At 47.8% G+C, this 21267-nt stretch overlaps 1 protein-coding gene and 1 pseudogene across 1 annotated transcript; both read right to left on the reverse strand.

Annotated features, from left to right (window-relative positions):
* Nucleotides 1-12695: 12695 nt before the first annotated feature.
* On the reverse strand, nt 12696-14494 carry LOC123083139 (uncharacterized; annotated as a pseudogene).
* Nucleotides 14495-14920: 426 nt separating this feature from the next.
* Nucleotides 14921-18093, reverse strand: LOC123088149 (ubiquitin-conjugating enzyme E2 4). Its single transcript, XM_044510321.1, has 6 exons — nt 17795-18093; nt 17614-17693; nt 17161-17275; nt 17003-17055; nt 16732-16860; nt 14921-15326 (listed from the first exon to the last, which is right to left on the reverse strand). The coding sequence occupies exons 1-6, from the start codon at nt 17836-17838 to the stop codon at nt 15190-15192; spliced, it is 558 nt and encodes a 185-aa protein (XP_044366256.1). The 5' UTR covers nt 17839-18093; the 3' UTR covers nt 14921-15189.
* Between the last annotated feature and the right edge of the window lie 3174 nt (nt 18094-21267).

The following is a 21267-nucleotide window of genomic DNA, read 5'->3' on the forward strand; positions in this document are numbered from 1 at the left end:
CCATTAGATAGTAAAGAGTTTACAATGCTTGATGCCTGAGGTCGTGAGTTCAATTCCCACGTAAGGTATGTTTTGAATGAAATTGACGCTTTAGTACCACCTCGCGTATATGTTTTAAATTTAAACTAAAAGCATAATTTTACGAGAAGAAAGCGTATTGTGACGGTGAACCCACGGAGTCAATCCGATATACTAGTACAAAATACCCGTGCGTTGCACCGGGCGGATAAATGGGCATAACCTGCTGCATGTGTCATTGTGCATCAATTTTTATATCCATTTTTAATAAATGTTGATAATATGGTTAAACGTGGGAATTTCCTTATTTTTAATAAAAGTTGACATTTTAGAAAAAAAAAACATGTGCGTTGCAACAGGTATGAAATAAATTTTAGGGTTTGCTTGATATTTTAGAGTTCATCTATCATGGTGAAATATCGAGCTCTATCTCTTAATCTGTTAGATTCTTCCCCGTCTTATCATGAATTCATATTTTTAGTTGACCACTTCAAAGATAAGATGACCATTAGATAGTAAAGAGTTTACAATGCTTGATGCTCTTTTGTTGATACACGACCACCATTGGCGGAGGTACATGCATCCCTGCAGGTGCCGTTGCCCCCAGACTGGGCAAAAATAGTGAAGAAATTCTTTATAGAGATTTATGGATTGGGAAAAAATAGAGATTTTGCACCCCCTAGAAATTGTTTTTTCTTTTTGCCCGCTCCCCCCAGTCTTCCTGGTCTAGCTCCGCCAGTGACGACCACCAACAGTAGGAGCACGCCGACTGCGCCAACACGGTTGCTTCCCTTGACACCAACATCAGGGCTCGAACAGGATCAGGATATATGATATGACGGAGGGGAGTAGCCACATGCATAGAGGTGGTGCACGGAAGGACTAAGGACATGATCGGCATAGCCATGACCACATCTCTCTCTCTCTCTCTCGCCGGCGTGAGAGTCGAAATAGGACACAACCCCTCCTCCAGACCCAGTTCAAGCAGGATGCACCGTTGCCATACCCTCTCAACTCTTTGTCCGTCCCTCATCTCTATCTCATCAACGGCATCAGGAATATCAAGACTCGAGGAATATATTGATGATCAGGTAGTCCATAGGTGAGTCCGAAATATCTTTTCCCCTAAGAAATAGTATTTATTTTCAATATTTTTTTAAACAAATCTATCAGGAACATCAAGACTCGAGGAATATATTGATGATCAGGTAGTCCATAGGTGAGCCCGAAATATCTTTTCCCCTAAGAAATAGTATTTATTTTCAATACTTTTTAAACAAATCTTTCCAATATTTCAGTCACACATCTTTTAAGTACTGTAACTACTAATGTATTCATAATTAATATTAAGATATGGCAGGCTTAAACAGCAGCCAAGTAAATTGTACTATGCTAGCAGAGATCGACACCTAGCAGCTCTACGCAGAAAAAGCAGAGACCGACACCTAGCTCTACGCAGAAAAGCAGAAGAAAAACATCGCATCGTTTAAAAAAAGCAGTAGCAACCAACACTCAATCCCACCGACAATTCCTTTTCCACCACTCAATTCTTATCTTCTCCACATCCATCACACCCAGCGCCACTTCTCCATGCCAGGAGCCCATACACAGCCCAGCCGCGCTGCAACAACGCCGCCGCCCGTACGCCGCCTCCCGCACCAACCACGCCCGAGCAAGGAACTCCCCTCGACCCCCGGCGCCTGCAGCCCCTCCTCGCCTCCCCCGTCCAGTCCGGTGATCGGCGCCATGGCCGGCTACCCCCCTGCAACTCCGGCCCGCTGCTCCGCTAACCTCCCCCCTCTCCATTCCCTTCCCTAACTCCCTCCCTCTGGATCTCTCCCTCACCTCTCACCCCCGTATCTTTTCTGTACAGGGAGAATCACACCCGCGCCATGGATCTCCGACCCCGACGCTCAAGCTCCCGCCGCTGTTCAGCGCCAGATCCGCGCCGCCCCACCTTCTCCGACCGTGTCGGGAGCCGTCATCGGCTCGTCGCTGCCTGTTTCGTCTGGGCATGGAGACGACGAACACGAGGATCACCCGCGACGTCCAGCGCCAAGTCCAGCTCGATAGAGACCCTCTCTGCGCCACTGCGCACCGGTCCCGCTGCCCCCCGTCACCCCAGCCATCTACCGGAGAGAGAGGGGCTCCCCACCACCACCCAGCGCCACTCCTCCATCTAGCGCCCACGGCTCTGTTCCGCTTCCCTGAGGCAAGTCTGCGGCGGTGATGCATTGGCCTTGAGAGAGGCTCGTTTTATCTGATCTCTCTCTTATTCTCTTGATCAGCCATCTCTGCTTTGTTATTCGGCTTGTTAAATTGTCTACTTTCGAACATATATAAATTTGTAGGATTCGATACAAAGCTACGAGGTGGGACTAATAGTCAATTTAAAGACTGCTGATGTGGGGAAGGACTGATGCATCGGCGGGTGGGTGGGTTATTTCGTTTTTTCTCTCGTCAATATCGGTTGGAGTTGACTTATTATTGCACTGCGGGTTGAATACCCAAAATCGCGGGGGCTTTTATGCAAAAATGCCAATAACGTACGACCAGAAGCAGTAACTGCTTTATTAGTAGTAACTGCTTTATTAGTAGGTAAAGATATATACTAGCACAAATGCCCGTGCGTTGCAACGGGAGAAAAGTTTATGTGTATTCAATTATGTGCAAAACACATCTATTGTTCGTGAAAATTCTGCATGCAAAAGATTCCTTGTGTTGCAATGGATATTACAAAAAGATTAAGAGTTTCTGTGGTATTCAGTAGTTTACCTCGTTGTGCACAATCCGCTTCTGCCTCCCTTATCTTTCCTTTGGTGTGAAATTGTTGACATGCAATGCTGATCCTTAAAAAACATAAAATGATATGATTTAGATATACATGTGACATTTGTTCTATAAAGTTTTCACCAAATTATCGATCAAATGTATGCCACTTTTATATATTGCAGAAGCAATTGAGAAAATAAATCACTGGGTTTTGATCAAAATCTACTGCCTTTGCTTTCCAAGAAAAGAACTTCCTTTGAAATGCATAATTAGCATTCACATGATGCTCAATGTGAGCAAATCATTGTATAAATCTATGCAAAGCCAAATCACTAAAGTTACTCATCAAGATGCACGATGCAATTTCAAAGAAGGAAATGAAATATAATTTTGTAGCACTTGCTTAACAAAAAATAATCGGCCGCCAAAACTGGGTTCCTTCTATGTCTTGCATATTACATAGTAAACTTGCACGTGTAACACACGTATTATTATGTGTTTTTTATCATTTGTCCAAGAAATAAAATATATAGCAATAAAATAAATAAAAATATAAGTTAGACAATAGAAAATTAGAGATGTTTAACAATTGTGAAAATAAATTTTTTTAACGGAGGCAAAAGCTTTGCCTCATCTCATTAATAAAGAAAAGATTTGCTCGGTTAATTACTAAAAACCAGGCGAAAACCGATACAACCCACAAAGGGGCACCACCAGCCAACCTGGCTATCCACACAAGACACACACACACGCCGTCGAAAGAAGAGCGCCGTCGAGGCAGACTACAAGTGTCATCGTCATCACTCCTCCGCAAGCCAGCGACTCTGACTTCACCGCAAACCACCATCATCGGTGCCAAACAGGACACCACCCGAACCTCCGCATCGTATATTGACTGCTGCCAACCAATGCACCCTCTGCCACCCGCAAACCATGCCGCCGCAACCACAACACCATCACGCTGTCACGCCCCGGCTTTGGCCTGCGGCATGCCAGCGCCATCATCGGCATCAACCACACCTCGCTGCAGCCAACTTGTCGCAGCTCACCGCAGCCCACACACAACAGACCGCTTCGACCACCGCAGACAGCAGACACCGCCAACCCACACCACAGCACACATGAACTCTGAAATCCCAAACCATTTTTCAAGTCTCACATGCTACACCTCTGAGAGTTTTGGGTAAAGTAGAAGTTCAAATATTAGTCGCGGTACAAATATTAAGAATCTTGATGTACTATCATCCATTTGTTTGCATAGAAACCAATAAACAAACATCACTCCAATTCAGAGTAGCAAGGCAAACAAAATAAAGACTATATGCAGACAAGAACGAAAATTATGTTAATAAGCTACACAATGCCACTTCAATGGGAGAATACATATTGCTAGTACACTTTGTCACTCCTCTCATGGAGAATGAATGAATTGCAATTACTTAAACTTTCTTCACGTTGAATGAGTGCATCGAGGTAAAATTGCAGAGACATGATTACATCATTCGTGGAGACAAAAATACCTTGCAGAAAGCAACAACTCAAAAGGATAATTTACGACTTTCAGCTCAAGAGGATTTGCCTCCATCACCAGCATATAAAAGACCAATGAACTAAATATCAAAGGTGCCACAAGCATAGAAGTTTCAAGTGATATTTCGATTTCCAATAAACTGATGAAATATAGTAATAAAGGAGAAGCTAATGTCATGTGTGCACAACCAGCATATGAAAGACCAATGTATTACAGGAGAGTATATTCGGTTCATAGATAATCAGTGAACAAGAGGACATAATTTCAGTTCATAGCCAGCCTGCTATATAATTCATGCTAATTAAAAAGACACTACTCTTAACCCGTCTTCAATAATTCTACAGCTAGAGCAAATTAGAACACAACTTCTAATTATAAATTCATTTTTTAAGAAGACATTTTCATCAGCATGCCATGTTTTATAAAGTTCCTCTGGCCAAAGGTTATAATCTAAGAAAAAAATGCATTTCAACTGTCAGTGGAAACACAATTTTGTGGTACAGTGTGTAAGGTGGTTCGGTAACCCCCTTTACAGAAGTTTGATGGCGAATAAAGCTAAATGTGAGAGTGGGTCTTACCACAATTCCAAGAACTTTAAAGCCTCATTAGAGCATTTCAAGCCAAATTCATGGTCAGGCAATATAACATCTCCAGAAAATAATATAGATGAGGTTAATATTGCAAGGCAGCCTTGTCGACAAACTCTTGTTACAGCTTGAAAAGATAAATGCTTCAGCAATTATTAGAATTTTTCTGACCTGAGAGTTTCTCTGGCACCATGAGGGGGCATTAGGAGGGAGTGGCTCATTTTCGGTGAGTTTATGCTACATTGTTGTCATCAGAAAGAAGAGTTAATACATACTGAATGAATGCGACAAATAAGCATTGCAGATGCCCTTGCATTTAATTGGAACCTCGGATAGCTAGAAACAAGTGGGGCCTGACCAAAAGCTGCAGTTAGAAACACATGATGTTAGATATGAGAATTGTTGTACAGAGATTAACCATAGCACAGTCTAATAGAGAAACACATGTTTGTGATAATTGGCCCTGGTTAAGACAGTCGAGAGCTGCAACTCTCTTTTGTGATCAAGATATATGATGCTTCACATTGTATTCTGCTTTATTCTAATCCAACATTCCTGCATACCATGACTGGACACTTTTCCTTTTAGGATCGTCCGTTGGATTATGTGTCATATTTGTACTACAATCCATAATTGTGTTTGTTAGGTCCTGAAACAGGGAACGTTCTCTTGATTCAAACAGAGGCACATCCATTTGTTTCTTACTCATCTGCAGATATAAAAGTACAAATGATAAACAATATATAGAAGGGCAGACAGGGTGGTGAAGATCATTTAGGCACGGAGCATAGTCATGTGAACCAGGTCCTGACTATTATGTACAAAGCATCACCAATTAGTTTCTTAAAAATAAAATAAAGATTTCAGTATTAACCTATATATGACTTTAAGAGCAATGTACGTGTATAGTATAGTACTCCCTCTGTTCACTTTTATAAGACCTTGAAGCATTTCAGACAATGTGTAAAACAGGCTATTTGGAGTTGTCTGAAACGACTTACAAAAGTGAACGGAGGGAGTATTAAATATTTTAGGGTGTTTGGCATCAACAAATATTGCAGTGATGTAAACCATAGTATCATCTATAATGTATGTTTTTGGACTATTAAAAAACATGTCATGACCTCTTTTTTTAAACTGAGAATGCTTTCTTTTTCCCATCTCTTTCTCACCCCATCCACCCTTCACTTCTGCCTTGTATTTTCTACTTGAGTGCTTCAGTTAAATCTTGGTTCTCAGCCGTGCGTACAGGTTTTAAAGCGTTGCTAGACAAAGATACTTGTCCATTGTTTGTCAGTCAGGATACTGATGGGTAAAAGTGGACAGTGGTAGTGGAAGGTCCAGCTCCTTGAACATGGCGTCAAGCATGGCCTGATTGGGATTTTGACAATGCCCATGGCCTCATCCTATGAAGAATGCATGGTGTCATTGGGTAAAGGCAAAGGAGGAAAATAACAACTGGTAGTTGCATATAAAAAGCACTCTACAATTAATCAGTTTGGAAGAAGGGTGATTTTAACCTTCAGTATCTGGTATGAAAAATATCTTAGCTAAATCATGTATAGTCACGTTGTGTATATATATAATCCATGTCAAATATAGACATGCAGAAGTCTGTTAGTACTTACTCCACGCATCACGACAATTATAAAGCAGTAAAAATAGATGAGTACATTTGCTAGTTTGTCCTGGTGAAGAACCCAAACTAAATGTGAAGACAAATCTTCTATTCTTAAGAAGGGATTCTCTGAATTTGATTCTAGTAGATGTCTGAAAGATGGACGGGGATCTCACTTGAAAGTCTCTGAAAAAATAAATCATGCTACACAAATCAGGTGCTGCAAATTTCTTCAGTGGTGAGCCAAAGATGAATTGCTCTCTGTAAAATCAATTGCGATGGATTCTGAAGATACAAAGGAAACGATAGGGATGTTTAGAAAGAACTGTTCATGCCTTTCGGTGGAAGTCTTTTCTTGCCGAGGGTTTGTCGAGGCTCGGCTGCTCTGCAGGAAAAAGAGGACGGAGGAGGGTTAGGAGCGGGATTAGCGGGATAGAGTAGATCAAAGAAAAGAACTGAGCAGATCCATGGCGTGGTTGTACCTCGTGCAGGGTGAATGAATAGTACCATGTGCAATGAGCCAATGACTGAAACTGTAAACACGTAGTGGCTTCAAAGACCCAAGACCACTTCGCCTCGCCTCCCTCGAGCACGCGAGTCGCGTGGCCTCGCGAGACGGTCGGACGACGGAGAGGCGCGCGTGCCGGGCGCCGCCACAAGGCGAGGAGTTGCGGGCGGGACGACAGCTCCAGTGTGAGGCACGGCAAGGTGTTGCAGGCGGAATGGCGGCGCCGATGCACGGCAAGGTGTTGCAGCGGACGATGTGGGAGCGCGGCTGTGGGGCGGCGTCGAGGCAAGCCTGGGAGGATGGGAGGAGCGGTTAGCGGACCTGTCGACGGAGGAGGAGAGTGGAGGCGCAAATGTGAAGGGGATTGGTTCTGGGCCGAGCGACCAGTGCGGTAGGGCGGGCCGAGCGGCGTGAAGGGGGAGGCGTCGGAGTGGGCAGTCGGGGGCGTGCTGCTGCTGCTGTCGCTCGGCGTGGTGCTGCTGTCGCTCGGCCATCGGGGGCGTGCTGCTGCTGCTCGGCCGCCAGCGAGAAGGCGCGGCGGCGGGGCGTGAAGGCGAGCGGGGCCGTGAAGGGGCGGCGGCGGCGAGGCGTGAAGGGGCAAGCAGCGGCGGGGCGAGCGGCCGTCGGGAGCGTGGATATGAAGGCAAAACGATCGGGCGGACGGATCGACGGACGAACATGCTATTAGTACCACCTTGTGTTATATTATTATATGACTATAGTACAAATGCCCGTACGTTGTAGCGGACGAAAAAATTGAAAAACCCCTACTTCACATGTCACTACGCTTCACTTATTTGGACTATAAAGTGTTCATGTGAGAAGTCACCCTAACGTCCTTCTTTGACGCATGCTTACGCTCTGCATTTCTAACAAAGGAAAGAATAGTGATGCATGGAATAGTTTTTTTCCGGCAGAAACATACAATCTGAGTCTTACAGAAGCATGGGATAGTCTTTTAGCGGGAGAAACATACGTGTGATTTTTAGGGCATATCCAACGTTGACCTGCAAAAGAGACACCACATTCGTCCACATGTCGCCGGGGAGGGGGGGGGGGGGGGCAGCACACGGACACTGGTGCGGAAGACGACCATCCAAAGCTATCCGCATATGTCCGGTTGCATTTCAGAAGAAATTTAACAAAAGTCAACAAATTTGATGGATATTTAAACAAACCGGATGATATTCATTCGTACTTGAATAATTTTTAGACAAAACCAGATGCTTTTCATATAGACCGGAGCAAACTAATTACATTTCGACATATTTGAACTAAATCCTACTCTAAACCTAGTCTAAATGTCCGCCAACACCCGTTCGCCCATTTTCGGCCGGCCATGAGCCCTGGGAACTGAAAACTCCAGCTTCGCCTCCACAGCCTACAAGCGGCTAATTGGCCGACGATTTTGAGCCCGTCAATCTTGGCTTAGCGGGAGCTAAAGGGCAGTGACCTTCTTGGTGTCCGAGCACAGGTGAACTCCCATGATATACTTTTCCTCGCTGTCGCTAGCGCCCTTGGACGTGCCGGCTTTGTGGTCGTGGCGGTGAGGCGCGGGCGTGGCGGGGCTAGCAACGTCTTCCTCGTCCTCGCTCTTTCCATAGACTTTGTCGCCCGCCTCACTGATCTCCTTGAAGACCACTTCTATCTCCGACTGACGTTGGCGGTACCGCCAACGGCCGCGACGGAATTTGTAGGCCGTGCGATAGGAGTCGACCAGCGCCTTCTCCTCCGCCTGGTCCATGTCTGGTGCTCCGTGCCGGTGGCAAGTTGCTCCATCACGCACCAGAGCTCATTGAGGAGGTGGAGGTTGTACTCCTGGTCGGCTTGAGCCTGTCGGAACAAGGCCTCCTGCACGGGCATGCCGGCATGGACTGACGAGGAGGGTGGCGTCGCCCGTCATTGGTCACATCTTCCATTGGGATGTCCGCAGCGCCGGCCACCGTCTGCCTGGCGGCCTGCAAACCGGCAGCAATGGCGGCATCTCAGTCTTTTGGTCGAACGAGAGGTTGTCCCAGATGGCTTTGGAGCTCAAGGAGGCCATGACGGTCGTGGTGCGGTGAGGAAGAGGATGGATGCGTCTATGACTGGGGTTGGAGTTTAAATAGTCGGCGAATGACAGGGCAAGCGAAGAGGTGGCTAATGGCGGGCAGTAGACGAACAGACCTGTGGCGCCGGAGTAGGTTCTTCGGCAACCGCGCATGTTTAATGTAGGGAGGCGGAATGATGAGTTATCATTTGAACGTGGAATTACAGTGTGCACCGGGAAACGGCGTGGGCTGCATTCTCGTCCGGCGTCGCTTCAATGCCAAAGGGCCATTGAGATGACGCATCGCTCTAAGCCGGCATGAATGCAAGATCGATGCTTTGGAGCGGCGCTGGCCACTTCGGATAGGAGGGACATGGGCAAAGGAGGGTTTTTTGGGTGGGCCATGGCAGATAGAATCAAGCGTGACAGCGGTTTGGATGTCCGCAAAGCCTTCAATTTGTTTTCGTATTGCGGGAGAAAATAAGTCTGGGCCGGTCGACAGACCGATATAGACCCGCATTGAATGGCAAAACACGTCTGGACCATGAGGTCTGGACGGTTGTGGTCGTTTCGAGGCTCGGTGTTGAAGATGCCCTTACATACTCTTCGAGAGTTTAATAATTCATTTAAAATATTTTATCAAATTATCAAAAGATTTGGATTCTAATGATTTTGATCATGTAGTTTTTTAATGGAAGGTTTGTTTGATTTAGAAGATTAAATGTTGGCCCAAGCGCAAGAAATACTATAATCCCCTCGCAAAAATTAGAAAAAGAAATACTATAACCGGGACAAAACAGGGTTGGGGGCTTGGGGCCTACTGACCGGCACGTAACACCCATCAGGCCATCAACGTGTGTCCACCGAGAAGCATCTGCGTCCATCTCCTTTCTCCCGCTCCATCTCTCTTTCTCATTCACGTGCTTCCACCGATCTTCTTAGACCAAGCAGCTAGCGGGATTAGCCGCGCTGTGAGCTGGCTGCCCGGCGAGGTTCGTTCCCAGGTTGCCGGCGTGTGTCAATCGTGTGAGGCGGGCCCAGATGTGAAGCCTCCACACCCAAAGTTGTTGGCTTCCCCAGTTCCACCGGAGCGAGCGCGAGCGTCGCCGCCGGATCTGCCAATAGTGTCACACAGGCGCAGATGTGAGGCCTCCACCAAAGTTGCTGGCGCCCCACGTTCCACCGGAGCGAGCGCCGCCGCTAGATCGCTCGTCCCTCTCCCCTCCTCTGTGCGTGTCTTAGACTAGTCATAGTGCATAGCACGATAGATTAGTCTCATTTATTATCATGCATGACACATAGTAGCATCATATTTATTATGTTACGGTATTTTTCTATATTACTATAATTATCTCTCTTCTTTAATTGCCTGCCACATAAATATTATTGTGAGTCCGAAATACATAATACTATTTATGTTACCCCACTATGGCCAGCCTTATCATCTGCAGACCGCAGCGCGTGCCACTGCTGCTCTCGCGAAAACGACCTCCTCACCTGCCCTGCCCACTTCTTCGTTCACAAGGTGGCAGTTGCTAGATCTCGATACGGGGACCTGTCCTTGTATTATCGTATCCACGTAGGAGCATCTATAGTTGTGATGGCCAAATCTGGCCTCTCAAACAGTCGGGCACGCCTCGTATTTAGCACTTTGCATCTGCGTATCTCATATCCGACGCCTTATATCTATACTACACATGCAAACGTTGATCTTCCCTACATGATCAAACGATGGACAACAAAAACCAACTACAAAAAAACACAAAATCGACTGCAAACGGACATTAACAAACTTCGCCACATGCAAAAAATCTTAGTTCATCGTCGGACAAGTTCTTAAACTTGTACAACTACAAACGATATAAACATTGAGGAGGGGGATGAATCACCACTTCCTCGCCGGGCCTTTGCCCTTCCGGTCGCCGCTGCAGTTGTAGGTGTCTGCAGCTGGTGGAGGGTCTTGGTCGTCCAATGAGGAGGTGCAGCTGTTGCCGTCGTTGGATTTGGAGTCGGAGAGGACGATGAGTCCCTTCATCCGACGAACCATCCTGTCTCCCCCCCTTCAACCTGGCGACTCGAGCCTTCTTCATCGTTGCCTCCTTCGCCTCGCGCTCCGATTGCTCAATAGCAAGCCGGAGCGCCTTTGCGTTCTTCTGTCGGAGGCGGGGAGTGTCTGTCTCTACCGTCGTGAGGGAGCGGCGGTAGATTCATGTGAGAAGACGTGCGTCCTTGTCGGGGGCCGCCTCCGTCCCGCGGCGGTGGCGCACGGACTGCTCCGCCGCGTCCCTCTCCCGTGCATGCTACCTCTCGCGGCGCGCGATGCGCGCCTCTGACTTCGGAGACCGGAGTGCACGTGCGTGCCGGCGACGCGGGCACAAGCACCCAACGTTGGCCGTGAGAAGGAGTGGCCGGCGGGGGAAGAAGACGGCGCGGAGCCGATGCAGACTATTCTGTCATTGCATCGCTGCGCGCGGGCCAGGAGGGTGCAGCTCCGGCGTCCACGACGCTCCTGATCCGGAGCCGCCGCCGATCTTCACCTTGGACCGCCCCAGCGCAATGCGGAGGGCCATCTCCTCCTCGTAGTCGAGCTCCGAGCCGGAATCGCTGTCGGAGCTGCTCATCGTAGTGGATGGGGGCGGAATCAGAGAGGGAGAGGAATGGACGGAGCGAGAGAGAGGGGGAGAGTGAGCTAGGGTTTGAGCTCGTCGGCCGGATTGGGTTATTTTATGGGATCGATGGTGGGTCGGGCCTGTCAGGCGGACGTGCCGGGGTCATCCCATATCCGCCCTATATTTGGACTGGATATGGCGGGTGTCGGTCAGCCCGGACGTTTGTCTGCAGTTTTAAAGGTCTGATTGGGTTGATTTTTTTTTGACCGGTCAATGACCGGACGGATTGCCCGGACGTTCGAGACGGGTATGAAAGGCCCGAGTGTAGATGCTCTAAGGCCTTGTACAATGATGGATGCTTACATACAGGTGCTTGAGAAAAAAGTGCACCGTTGCACATCGTCTTGCAATGCAGAGGTGCTAGGCACAGGTGCTTCGATTGCTCAGAAAGAGGCATTTGGCCCCTTTTTCCCCGTCAATAAGGCTTTAAGGGAGCATTTATTTTCTAAGCACTGGCTGGCACAGGAAGTAAACATTTGCTTCTGCCTCCGTTCCTAAGCGCCGGTGCAATCCAACATGAGTAAAAGAAAACAGGTTTATTTCTACGGCATCTGGCTAAGCACCCGGCGTTGTGCATGGGCCTATTCTACCTCAGTTGTTGACACCGGACACAAAATATGTCTTCCGGAGGGTTTCTTCAAATCCAGCCCATTTATCTTTTTGGGTTGATGCCCCGCCGGAGTTCATTGTTAAACTATTAGCGAATGATGTAACGGTCATATGATTAATAAAGTTTGTCTTCCTGTAAAAAAAAGCATGCATTAACGCTTGGGTTTGGTCACCATGTTTGGTTAGACCAGTGCGAGAAATTTCTTTCTTACCTGTAAACATTGTGGTGATATAAATAAAGCTTAGCAAGAGTGCCTTGAAAAGAAAGAGAGAGAAAAAACTACTCATTGTGCACCTTGACGCCACCGCTTGCTTGTCATTTGGAGCGATCAATCAAAGAGCCATACTTGTAAGTTGAACCAACATTCCAGCAGCACGAAACATCCATATTGTGCAAGCCAGCGTGTTCGCCGCGTATACTTGCGCGGCGCAGGCCTGCGTTTAGGGCCTTTTCTCAACCTTTACAATATATAAATAAAAATGCCTTCGGGGTTTCTCTCCCCTTGGGTCGAGTTTTTTTTTTAAGCAGCACGAAACATCCTTGTTCCCTCGTTTGGTTCAAGGACTGATGAACTGATTCTCGATTTGGCGTGTGCAGAAACAAAGCAGCTATGCTTCGAAAAGAGCCACGCACGTACATCCATGGAGAAACGGCGGACCAAGCGCACCCGACGCTCTTGCCGTGCCGTGTCTGCCGAAGCCGACGGGGCCGATGAACCAACAGACACAGCAGAACCACTCGTGCCCTTCCACAGAGCACAGAGCGGTCGAAACGCTTGCAATCTTGGAGAGGAGTTTGACCTGTAGCAGCTTCCGGCCCACCGGGCGGCGCTTACTTACTTATTGACCGCTAGCTAGCTTACTCACTGAATCTAAGACTGCAAAAGACGACGCAGGAGAAAGAAAGAAAAATTCAATCTTCATTCTTACAAGAACACATACACACACATTGCAAGCGTGTTAAGAATCTTCATTCTTGGTCTGTTTCCGTAGCATCTCGATAACTTGGTCCAGGGGCGGGTCTCCGGGCCTCCGGAAAAACTGGTCGCCGACCTTGAACTCGCCCCAGAATGAACTCCTTCAGCTACAAGAACACACACACACACACACACACACACGGAATTGATAGGACGCCGGTAAGAGCAGGAAAGGAAACACATCGATGATGTTTCACAGTAATTAATTTAGCTAGACTTTGTACTGTACTCTGGTTTCATTCTGACAATGGATCCGGGGATGATCTATCTAAAAGGGAAATGTTTCACAGTAATTACTTTAAGGTCTGAACATCAGATGCCGTGCGTGCTCTGAACAAAAATGTAAGTAACCTTAGGAATTAGCATCTCAGATGGTGATTGTACCGATACACTAGAATTGTTCGTTTTTCGGTTACGGGATTGATTTTCGTTTCATGCCTAATAACATCAGGAATGTGCACACAAACTGCTGTTCGTAGTACTGGCTGATTAATCCACGCATATGAACTATGAAGATCTTCAAATTATGTAGTGTCAGGCCGGGAAGAAATGAAGCCTGACTGCCCGAGTCGTAATAACTGAAGAAAAATGCAGAGCAAATGAGTGATCCCCTTACCTCGCGCATGTCGCGCCCTCTCTCCATGGTGAACATGAGCGTGCCGAAGTCCACGGCCACGAATTTCGCCGCCACCGACCCGGTCCGCAGCACGTTGCTCCACCGCGTCGCGATCCCCGCCACCTCCTCCCGGGTCCGCCGGACGCCGGGCCGGAGCTTCACGAAGCCCAGCGACGGCCCGCCGTGGCCGCGGAGGATCTCGGCCCGGAGCGCGGCGGGGTCCATCCGCGACAGGTCCGGCGGCGGCCGGTCGGGGACGTCCCGCGCCCCGGAGCCGGCGCCCCAGTGCCGCCACTCCTCGTCCTCCTCGTCGTCCACCACGTCGCGGAGGTCGTCCGGGATCGCCGCCCGCTTCGCCCCCAGCGCCGTCCCGCCGCACAGCAGGAGGAGCAGGGCGGCCGCGGCGGCGACGAGGACGAGTCTGCCCTGCCGCGCCATTCTCGCCGGCGCGCGTCAAAGACGCCCGTGATGAGACGGTTTCCGTCAGTCTCCAAACGACCAGCGTGTGGCTAACCGGCCAACGAACCAACCGCTACACGAATGACTTGTTCCTACTGAAACCACCCCCCAAATACAGCATTTCCTCTTTGGAGGCGTAGAAATTCAACATTTTACATACATGTACTCCATCCGTTTCAAAATATTTGAATTTCTACGTTTGTTCTAACTCAAACATTTGAAGTTCAACAGAGTTTATAGAAAATTATACCGTATCAACATCAACCAACCATATATAGCATGAGCAGATATTTTTATAGTATAAATGTAAGAAGACTTATTTGATGTTGTACATGTCTGTACATTTTTCTGTAGAATTAGGACAAATCTAGAACTTCAAATATTTTGAAACAGATGGAGTACAAACTAACTACTGAACCCCCAAACTGAAGAGAGAACCACATATTTATTTGCACCAACTTATAGTGTTCATTCAGCTAGGAACAGTTTGGAGCGCAGGAATTTCACCAGAAAACAGCTCGATCCCGTAGGAAATCGACGAGAATTCTCGCTTTTCAACTGTGACCTTTAACAAACAACTTGTTTTCGATCGATGACGCACATCCATCTCAGAAGGTAAATTTAAGTGCTGCTGCATATTAAACTGAGGCTGGAGGTAACATTTGAAAACACTGACAGTGCACTTATTTACATGGCATTCAGACTTGGGCTTGGACGAACTACAGGCTGTTTAATTGCAGTTGCTGCAACAAAACATTGTGTGCAAATTGCGCCGGAGAAACAGGTCCTGAACTGACTATGGGTCTGCATGGCCCAGTATGGGCTCATCGTCACCGGAGTCATCGTCGTCTTCTTCGCTCAGCTCTTCGTCGCTCGAATTATCTTCTGGGGTTATACCCGCATCCTCTGGCTTGGCATATTTCTCGCAGAATTCTGCAGAACCAGTAGCAATAGAAGTCAGCTTACAAGTACCACGGAAGAGAGCATGATCCAACAAACATGCATATGGTTACGAAAATAGTATCTCCTGATGAGTTCTGCGCTCAATATATCAGATATAGTCTTCTTAAGTTTGATTTAGCTACATGACTAATGACTAAGAACCATATATTCGAATAAAGCAAAGCGTCTCCATCTCATCCTAGAAGCACAAGCTGCCTCAGCAAACACAAGCTGCATCAGAAGATTTGGACACACTGCCAGGTCTCTAGCACGATACAACTACAACATGTTTCTCACTTCCTCTGGAGGTCTTCCATGATTACAATTACTTATCGCATTACCTCATGATCCCACATCCAGGATAAAACCAGTATTGTTTCTTGGTTATTTGGGTTTTGGCATGTTTTCTAGCAAACATGCCACAGGTGCTTGTACAGACCGTCTCCTTTTCAACTTAACTAATAGGCAGAGCTCCTGCCAGTTGCTCGAAAAAATTGTACCTACCCATCCCATGCTGACCAAACACCCCCTCTCATCAATAATAGTCTAATTACTTGATGTTGTGCAAATTTGATGCTGATATGCATCACCTTATATGCACAAACAATATGCATACAAGTTGGGATATTAGACTTGGGCGCAGGTAAATGAGCAGCCAGGTCAAATTTTATGCAGCAATTTCCCATAAACGAACTTGTATTTTGATTTCTAGATGAGATAAAACCATACACAAGTTATAACTACGCAAGCATCTCCTTGTACCACATAAATTTAACCTACTGGCTACTGCAGCCAATCTATGGTAACCAGGCAGCAAGCAACAGGTTAAAACTTACGCTATGCGCTTATGGGTCTGAAGCCTACTCAGATTACATACATAACTATGTAACCTATCAGGTAAATTTAGATTGCTATATAGAACATATAACTGAACGCCCAAAAGAACAACTGCAACAAACCAACATTCTTTGGAGGCTTCTTAGCTAAAACCTATCCAAAAGAGGTCTCTGACATGCATTTATTAGTTACTAAATACAGGCTTTCACGCCGCTTTATGTACAAAGAAGCCGCCACGTCCATACAACAAGTCCGAGTGCAACACACACATTTTTTAGTTACTAAATGCAGGCTTTCGCGCCGCTTTATGTATAAAGCAAGCCGCCACGTCCATACAACAAGTCCGAGTGCAACACACGCATTTATTAGTTATGAATTACGATTGTTTATTGTCTAGATGAACTCGGCATTGTAAGTTAAAAAGACAAGTCAGGGTGCGAGGCCACCATGTCTATGAAAGAGATGAATTCCCTCTTTACACTAGTTTGGAAGGAGCGTAAAGATAATCCAATGGATAAAAGTTTTACTAGAGAGATGTGTGTTAAATAAATATAATCACCTTTCACTTTTTGCTCATAAGCAGGGCGATCACGCATCAAGAGTGCAGCAGCTTCTCCATTCAATGGATCAGAGGGATTTGGATATAACAAAAGTTGCGGAAGGAAGACTTCAAACACATTGACAAGATCTGTAAAAAAGTATTATACAGTTGCAAGGTTAGAAGATTGTCATAACAACAACCGTAGAGCTCTGCGTTTATACAGAGAATGTAAGGAAGCTAATTAGCATGTTCGTCTAAAGAACAATGAAATAGAGAGATTAGAATTTACCAAACATTGGGCTCCATGTCTGGTTAATGACATCCAAGCAGACGGAACCAGACCTACAATTTGCATTCATCCACAAGTGGTTAGGAAATACTAGAAAGTTATAGCATCATAGTTTCGGATCGACTGAGCATGAATACTGAATTCGAGAGAACACTCACAGTTCATCGACATTCGGGTGATATATCTTATTAACGAAACCAATCGACGGAGACCTGTAAGGATACGCATCGGGCAGTTCTACTCGAACCTTCCATACACCTCCTTGGTAGAGACCTGTTAATATTAAAATCCATCACTGAGAGCAGCAGTCAACCATTGTAGCAACTCATCTTATATTGCTGGGCTGGTATGGAAACATAATCACTGAAGCTTAACAAGAGCTAAAGGCGTCAACATGCAAGGGAAGCTGCCAGCGACGTTAAAACATTGAGATCTATATATTCGGCGTTGCTCTTGAGCTAAATCGGTAGAATGAGCAGAAGAAGGAAATCTCGAAACTTGTGCTAGTAGTATATATCTATATCTAGATTCAGAAACCAGAGGCTACTATAGGCGAGAAGAAGCGAATCATCAAATCGGTTCTAAGAAGAAGAAGAAACGCGGGCACGTACTCTCTTCGGGCCCGCGGAATTCGACGAGGAACTCCTGCATCCCGTCGTTCACCGTCTCGACCTTGTAGTCGCTCATCATCCTGCAAAGAAAGCACCGGAAACACAGATCAGGGAATCCGCCGTGAAAATCCCCGTACACCCACAAGAAATCTATGTGCGGGGTTCCATTGCGCGTGCTCACAGCTTCATGAGGTCCATCTCCCGGCGCTTGCTCGGAGACGACATCCGTGCCCGGCGGGACGGCCCGGCCCGACAATCAAGAACGCGGTTTGCCCTATTGGGGATAGGACGAGGGAGGGAGGGAGGGAGGGAGGGAGAGGATCGAGTCGCCTGCGCCTGCGCCTGCGTCTGCGATGGGAAAGGCGGGGCAGAGGGGATGAGGAAAGCAGAGGGGAAAGGGACAGGGCCGCCGAGCGCGGATGGGATGGGATGGGATGGGATGGGAGGGGGGAAGAAGACGACGGATGATGGATGGACGCAGACGCAGAGGGAACTGCTCTCGCCTCGTCTGGTGGTAATGGGGAAAGACGATTAGTTACAGTATTTTGTAAATTATTAATAATCGCTTTTGGTTTAATTTATTTATTTAATCTGGGTGAGTTACCTATATTTACTTATACAAAGTTCATTCACGTTTCTGTTTTAAGTAGTAGTAGTACGATTTTGTTGTGACGAATTGGTTGGAAAATCCTCTCGCCGAATTCGGTTTGCGCAGAAGGAAGAGAAAAAGAAGGTCTGAGTGGAGTACGGCCTACGTTTATATGGCAGCGAAACGGACGGCCGACGGTGCCGAGTTTTTCGTGGATCCGTCCGATTTTCGCGTGCTTCCGCGAGGTTGCAATATCCTACTGCTGTTTGGCGCATTTTTTGATGTGGAAAAACAAAACTCTGTCGGCAAGATCCCGTGGGGTTGGCCCTACCAAACAAACAACGCTTCCCAAGAAGTGTCACGTCTAAGTTCAAAAAAAAAAAAAAGAAGTGTCACGTCTTGGTTGCCGTGGTTGATCCACGCCGCCATCTCGGCTCCTCCGCCGATCCAAAGCCCAAGGATAGCTCCTTGCGTGCCTTTTTAGCACTTTGCATACTTGTCCCAATTATACTTGTTTTCATGGGTCATTTTCGTGTCGTTCCTTGCAGCGGCCCGGGAGAAACCCCAAATCACCGCTGCCGTTGCCCCCACCCACCCCCCTCCTCGCAGCCATTAGAGGGCACTGCGGGGCAAATGGTGGGGACTTCTCCATCTCGCTGGGACACGAGCAGTGCAGGCCAGGGGCGGCTTGCCTGCTAAGATGCGGGGCTCAGCTGGGTGACGAGGGGTTGATGCGAACGCTTCACTGCTACCGGCGCGCGTGTAGGAAGGTGGCCACGACGTTGACGCGGCTGTGGCGTGCGAGCAGGCAAGGAGCGCGCCGGAGGCAGGTAGTCGCAGCTTCGGAGCCTGCTGCCATGGGTCGGACCGGATCTGGCGGGTTGTTGTGCGCGATGCGTGAGGGTGGCTGGCACGCATGGCGCGCACACAAGGTCAACGGTCGGTTGGGAGGGGAGGCGCAGATCTGATAGGGCGCGGTCACGATTATTGGGGAACGTAGCATGTAATTTTAAAAAAAAAATTACGATCACGCAAGATCTATCTAGGAGATGCAACGAGACGGAGAGAGTGTGTCCACGTACCCTCGTAGACCGAAAGCGGCAGCATTATGTTAACGCGGTTGATGTAGTCGAACGTGTTCACAATCCAACCGATCCAAGTACCGAACGTACGGCACCTCCGTGTTCAACACACGTTCAGCTCGATGACGTCCCTCGAGCTCTTGATCCAGTAGAGGGTCGAGAGAGAGTTTCGACAGCACGACGGCGTGGTGACGGTGATGGTGATGTGATCCGCGCAGGGCTTCACCTAAGCACTACGATGCTATGACCGGAGGAGTAAACTGTGGAGGGGGGCACCACACACGGCTAAGAGATTTCTTGGTGTCCTTTGGGGTGCCCCCCGCCCCCGTATATAAAGGGGGGAAGGAGGAGGTCGGCGGCCAGCAGGGGCGCGCCATGCGGGGGAGTCGCCCCCTCTGTCGGTGTCAAAACCGACGGATCTCGGGTAGGGGGTCCTGAACTGTGCGTCTAAGGCTGATGGTAATAGAAGGCGGGGGACACAATGTTTACCCAGGTTCGGGCCCTCTAGATGGAGGTAATACCCTACTTCCTGCTTGATTGATCTTGATGATATAAGTATTATAAGAGTTGATCTACCACGAGATCGTAGAGGCTAAACCCTAGAAGTTGGCATATGATTCTGATTGACGTTGTCCTACGGACTAAACCCTCCGGTTTATATTGACACCGGAGGGGGCTAAGGTTACACGGAGTCGGTTACAAAGGAGGATATCTATATATCCGAATTGCCAAGCTTTCCTTCCACGCAAAGGAGAGTCTCACTCGGACGCGAGACGAAGTCTTCAATCTTGTATCTTCATAGTCCAACAGTCCGGCCAAAATATATAGCCCGGCTGTCCGAGGACCCCCCCCCCCAATCCAGGACTCCCTCAGTAGCCCCTGAACCAGACTTCAATGACGATGAGTCCTGCGCGCAGATTGTCTTCGACATTGCATGGCGGGTTCCTTCTCCAAATACTCCATGGAAGATTTTGAACACAAGGATCGTGTCCGGCTCTGCAAAACAAATTCCACATACCACCGTAGAGAGTATAATATTTCCACAAATCTAATCTGCTGACAATTGTTCATAACGTGACATCACGCCATGGCCCGGTCATTATTCGAACCATTTTTCTCAACCAGCCACTGCACGTGTTGCGAGGCGGTTTTATTGGCACGTCTTGTCGAAGCAGAGATCGTGTTCCCCTTATCATGGGATTCTCATCAATACGGGTGTGGGTAACCCAATCGTGCTTGTTAGTATGACTCCTCGATTTTAGGCAAGTTCCAAACGGTCACGCGGAGGACGCCTGATATTCGCCCTCTTTATAAAGGGGCCAAGGCCTATCCTTTTCTTCTCGCGCTCAATCCTTCCCTTCCCTCACCTCGAGTTCCAACACCCAAGGCTCAGGTTAAGCGCTTCGGACCTTCTACCATGTCCGGATCCAACCTTCAAGGCCGGTGGATGGCCTCTTCTGTCACAGAGGAGGACATCAAGAAACTAAGAGAAGCCAGGTATCTGACCGCCGAAATCTCGCACAGGCTGCCCGCTCAAGGGCAGGTCATCCCCACTCCCGAACCCAACGAGAGTGTCGTATTTGTTTCCCACTTCCTCCGAGGGCTAGGCTTTAGTCTTGATCCCTTTGTTAGAGGGCTTATGTTCTATTACGAGCTCGATTTCCACAATCTAGCCCCAGATTCCATCCTTCACATCTCGTCGTTTATCGTCGTGTGTGAGGCCTTCCTCCGCATCACCCCACACTTCGGCTTATGGCTCAAGACCTTCAATGTGAAGCCGAAGATGATCGATGGGCGACACGCAGAATGTGGAGGTGCCATAATAAGCAAAGGCGCCGATGCTCCATGGCCAAAGGGTTCCTTCCCGGTGTTACGGCATATCTCTCTCAAGGTAGTTTTGGTGATTGATGACAACATGTTTGTGGACTAATCTTGTGCTTTGAATAATTCACAGATTCTCCCCTGGCACGAGACGCTTTCTTC

Source organism: Triticum aestivum, chromosome 4A (genome assembly GCF_018294505.1).
Source record: "Triticum aestivum cultivar Chinese Spring chromosome 4A, IWGSC CS RefSeq v2.1, whole genome shotgun sequence".
Taxonomy (NCBI): Eukaryota; Viridiplantae; Streptophyta; class Magnoliopsida; order Poales; family Poaceae; genus Triticum; species Triticum aestivum.

What these genes read in the sequence shown, in the direction of transcription:
- LOC123088149 (XM_044510321.1), bottom strand. Translation starts at nt 17,838, where the DNA reads ATGTCGTCTCCGAGCAAGCGCCGGGAGATGGACCTCATGAAGCT. An exon ending in GAGATGGACCTCATGAAGCT is followed by an intron (nt 17,694 to 17,794) that starts GTGAGCACGCGC and finishes CTTTCTTTGCAG; the next exon opens with GATGATGAGCGACTACAAGG. An exon ending in CACCCGAATGTCGATGAACT is followed by an intron (nt 17,056 to 17,160) that starts GTGAGTGTTCTC and finishes TGCAAATTGTAG; the next exon opens with GTCTGGTTCCGTCTGCTTGG.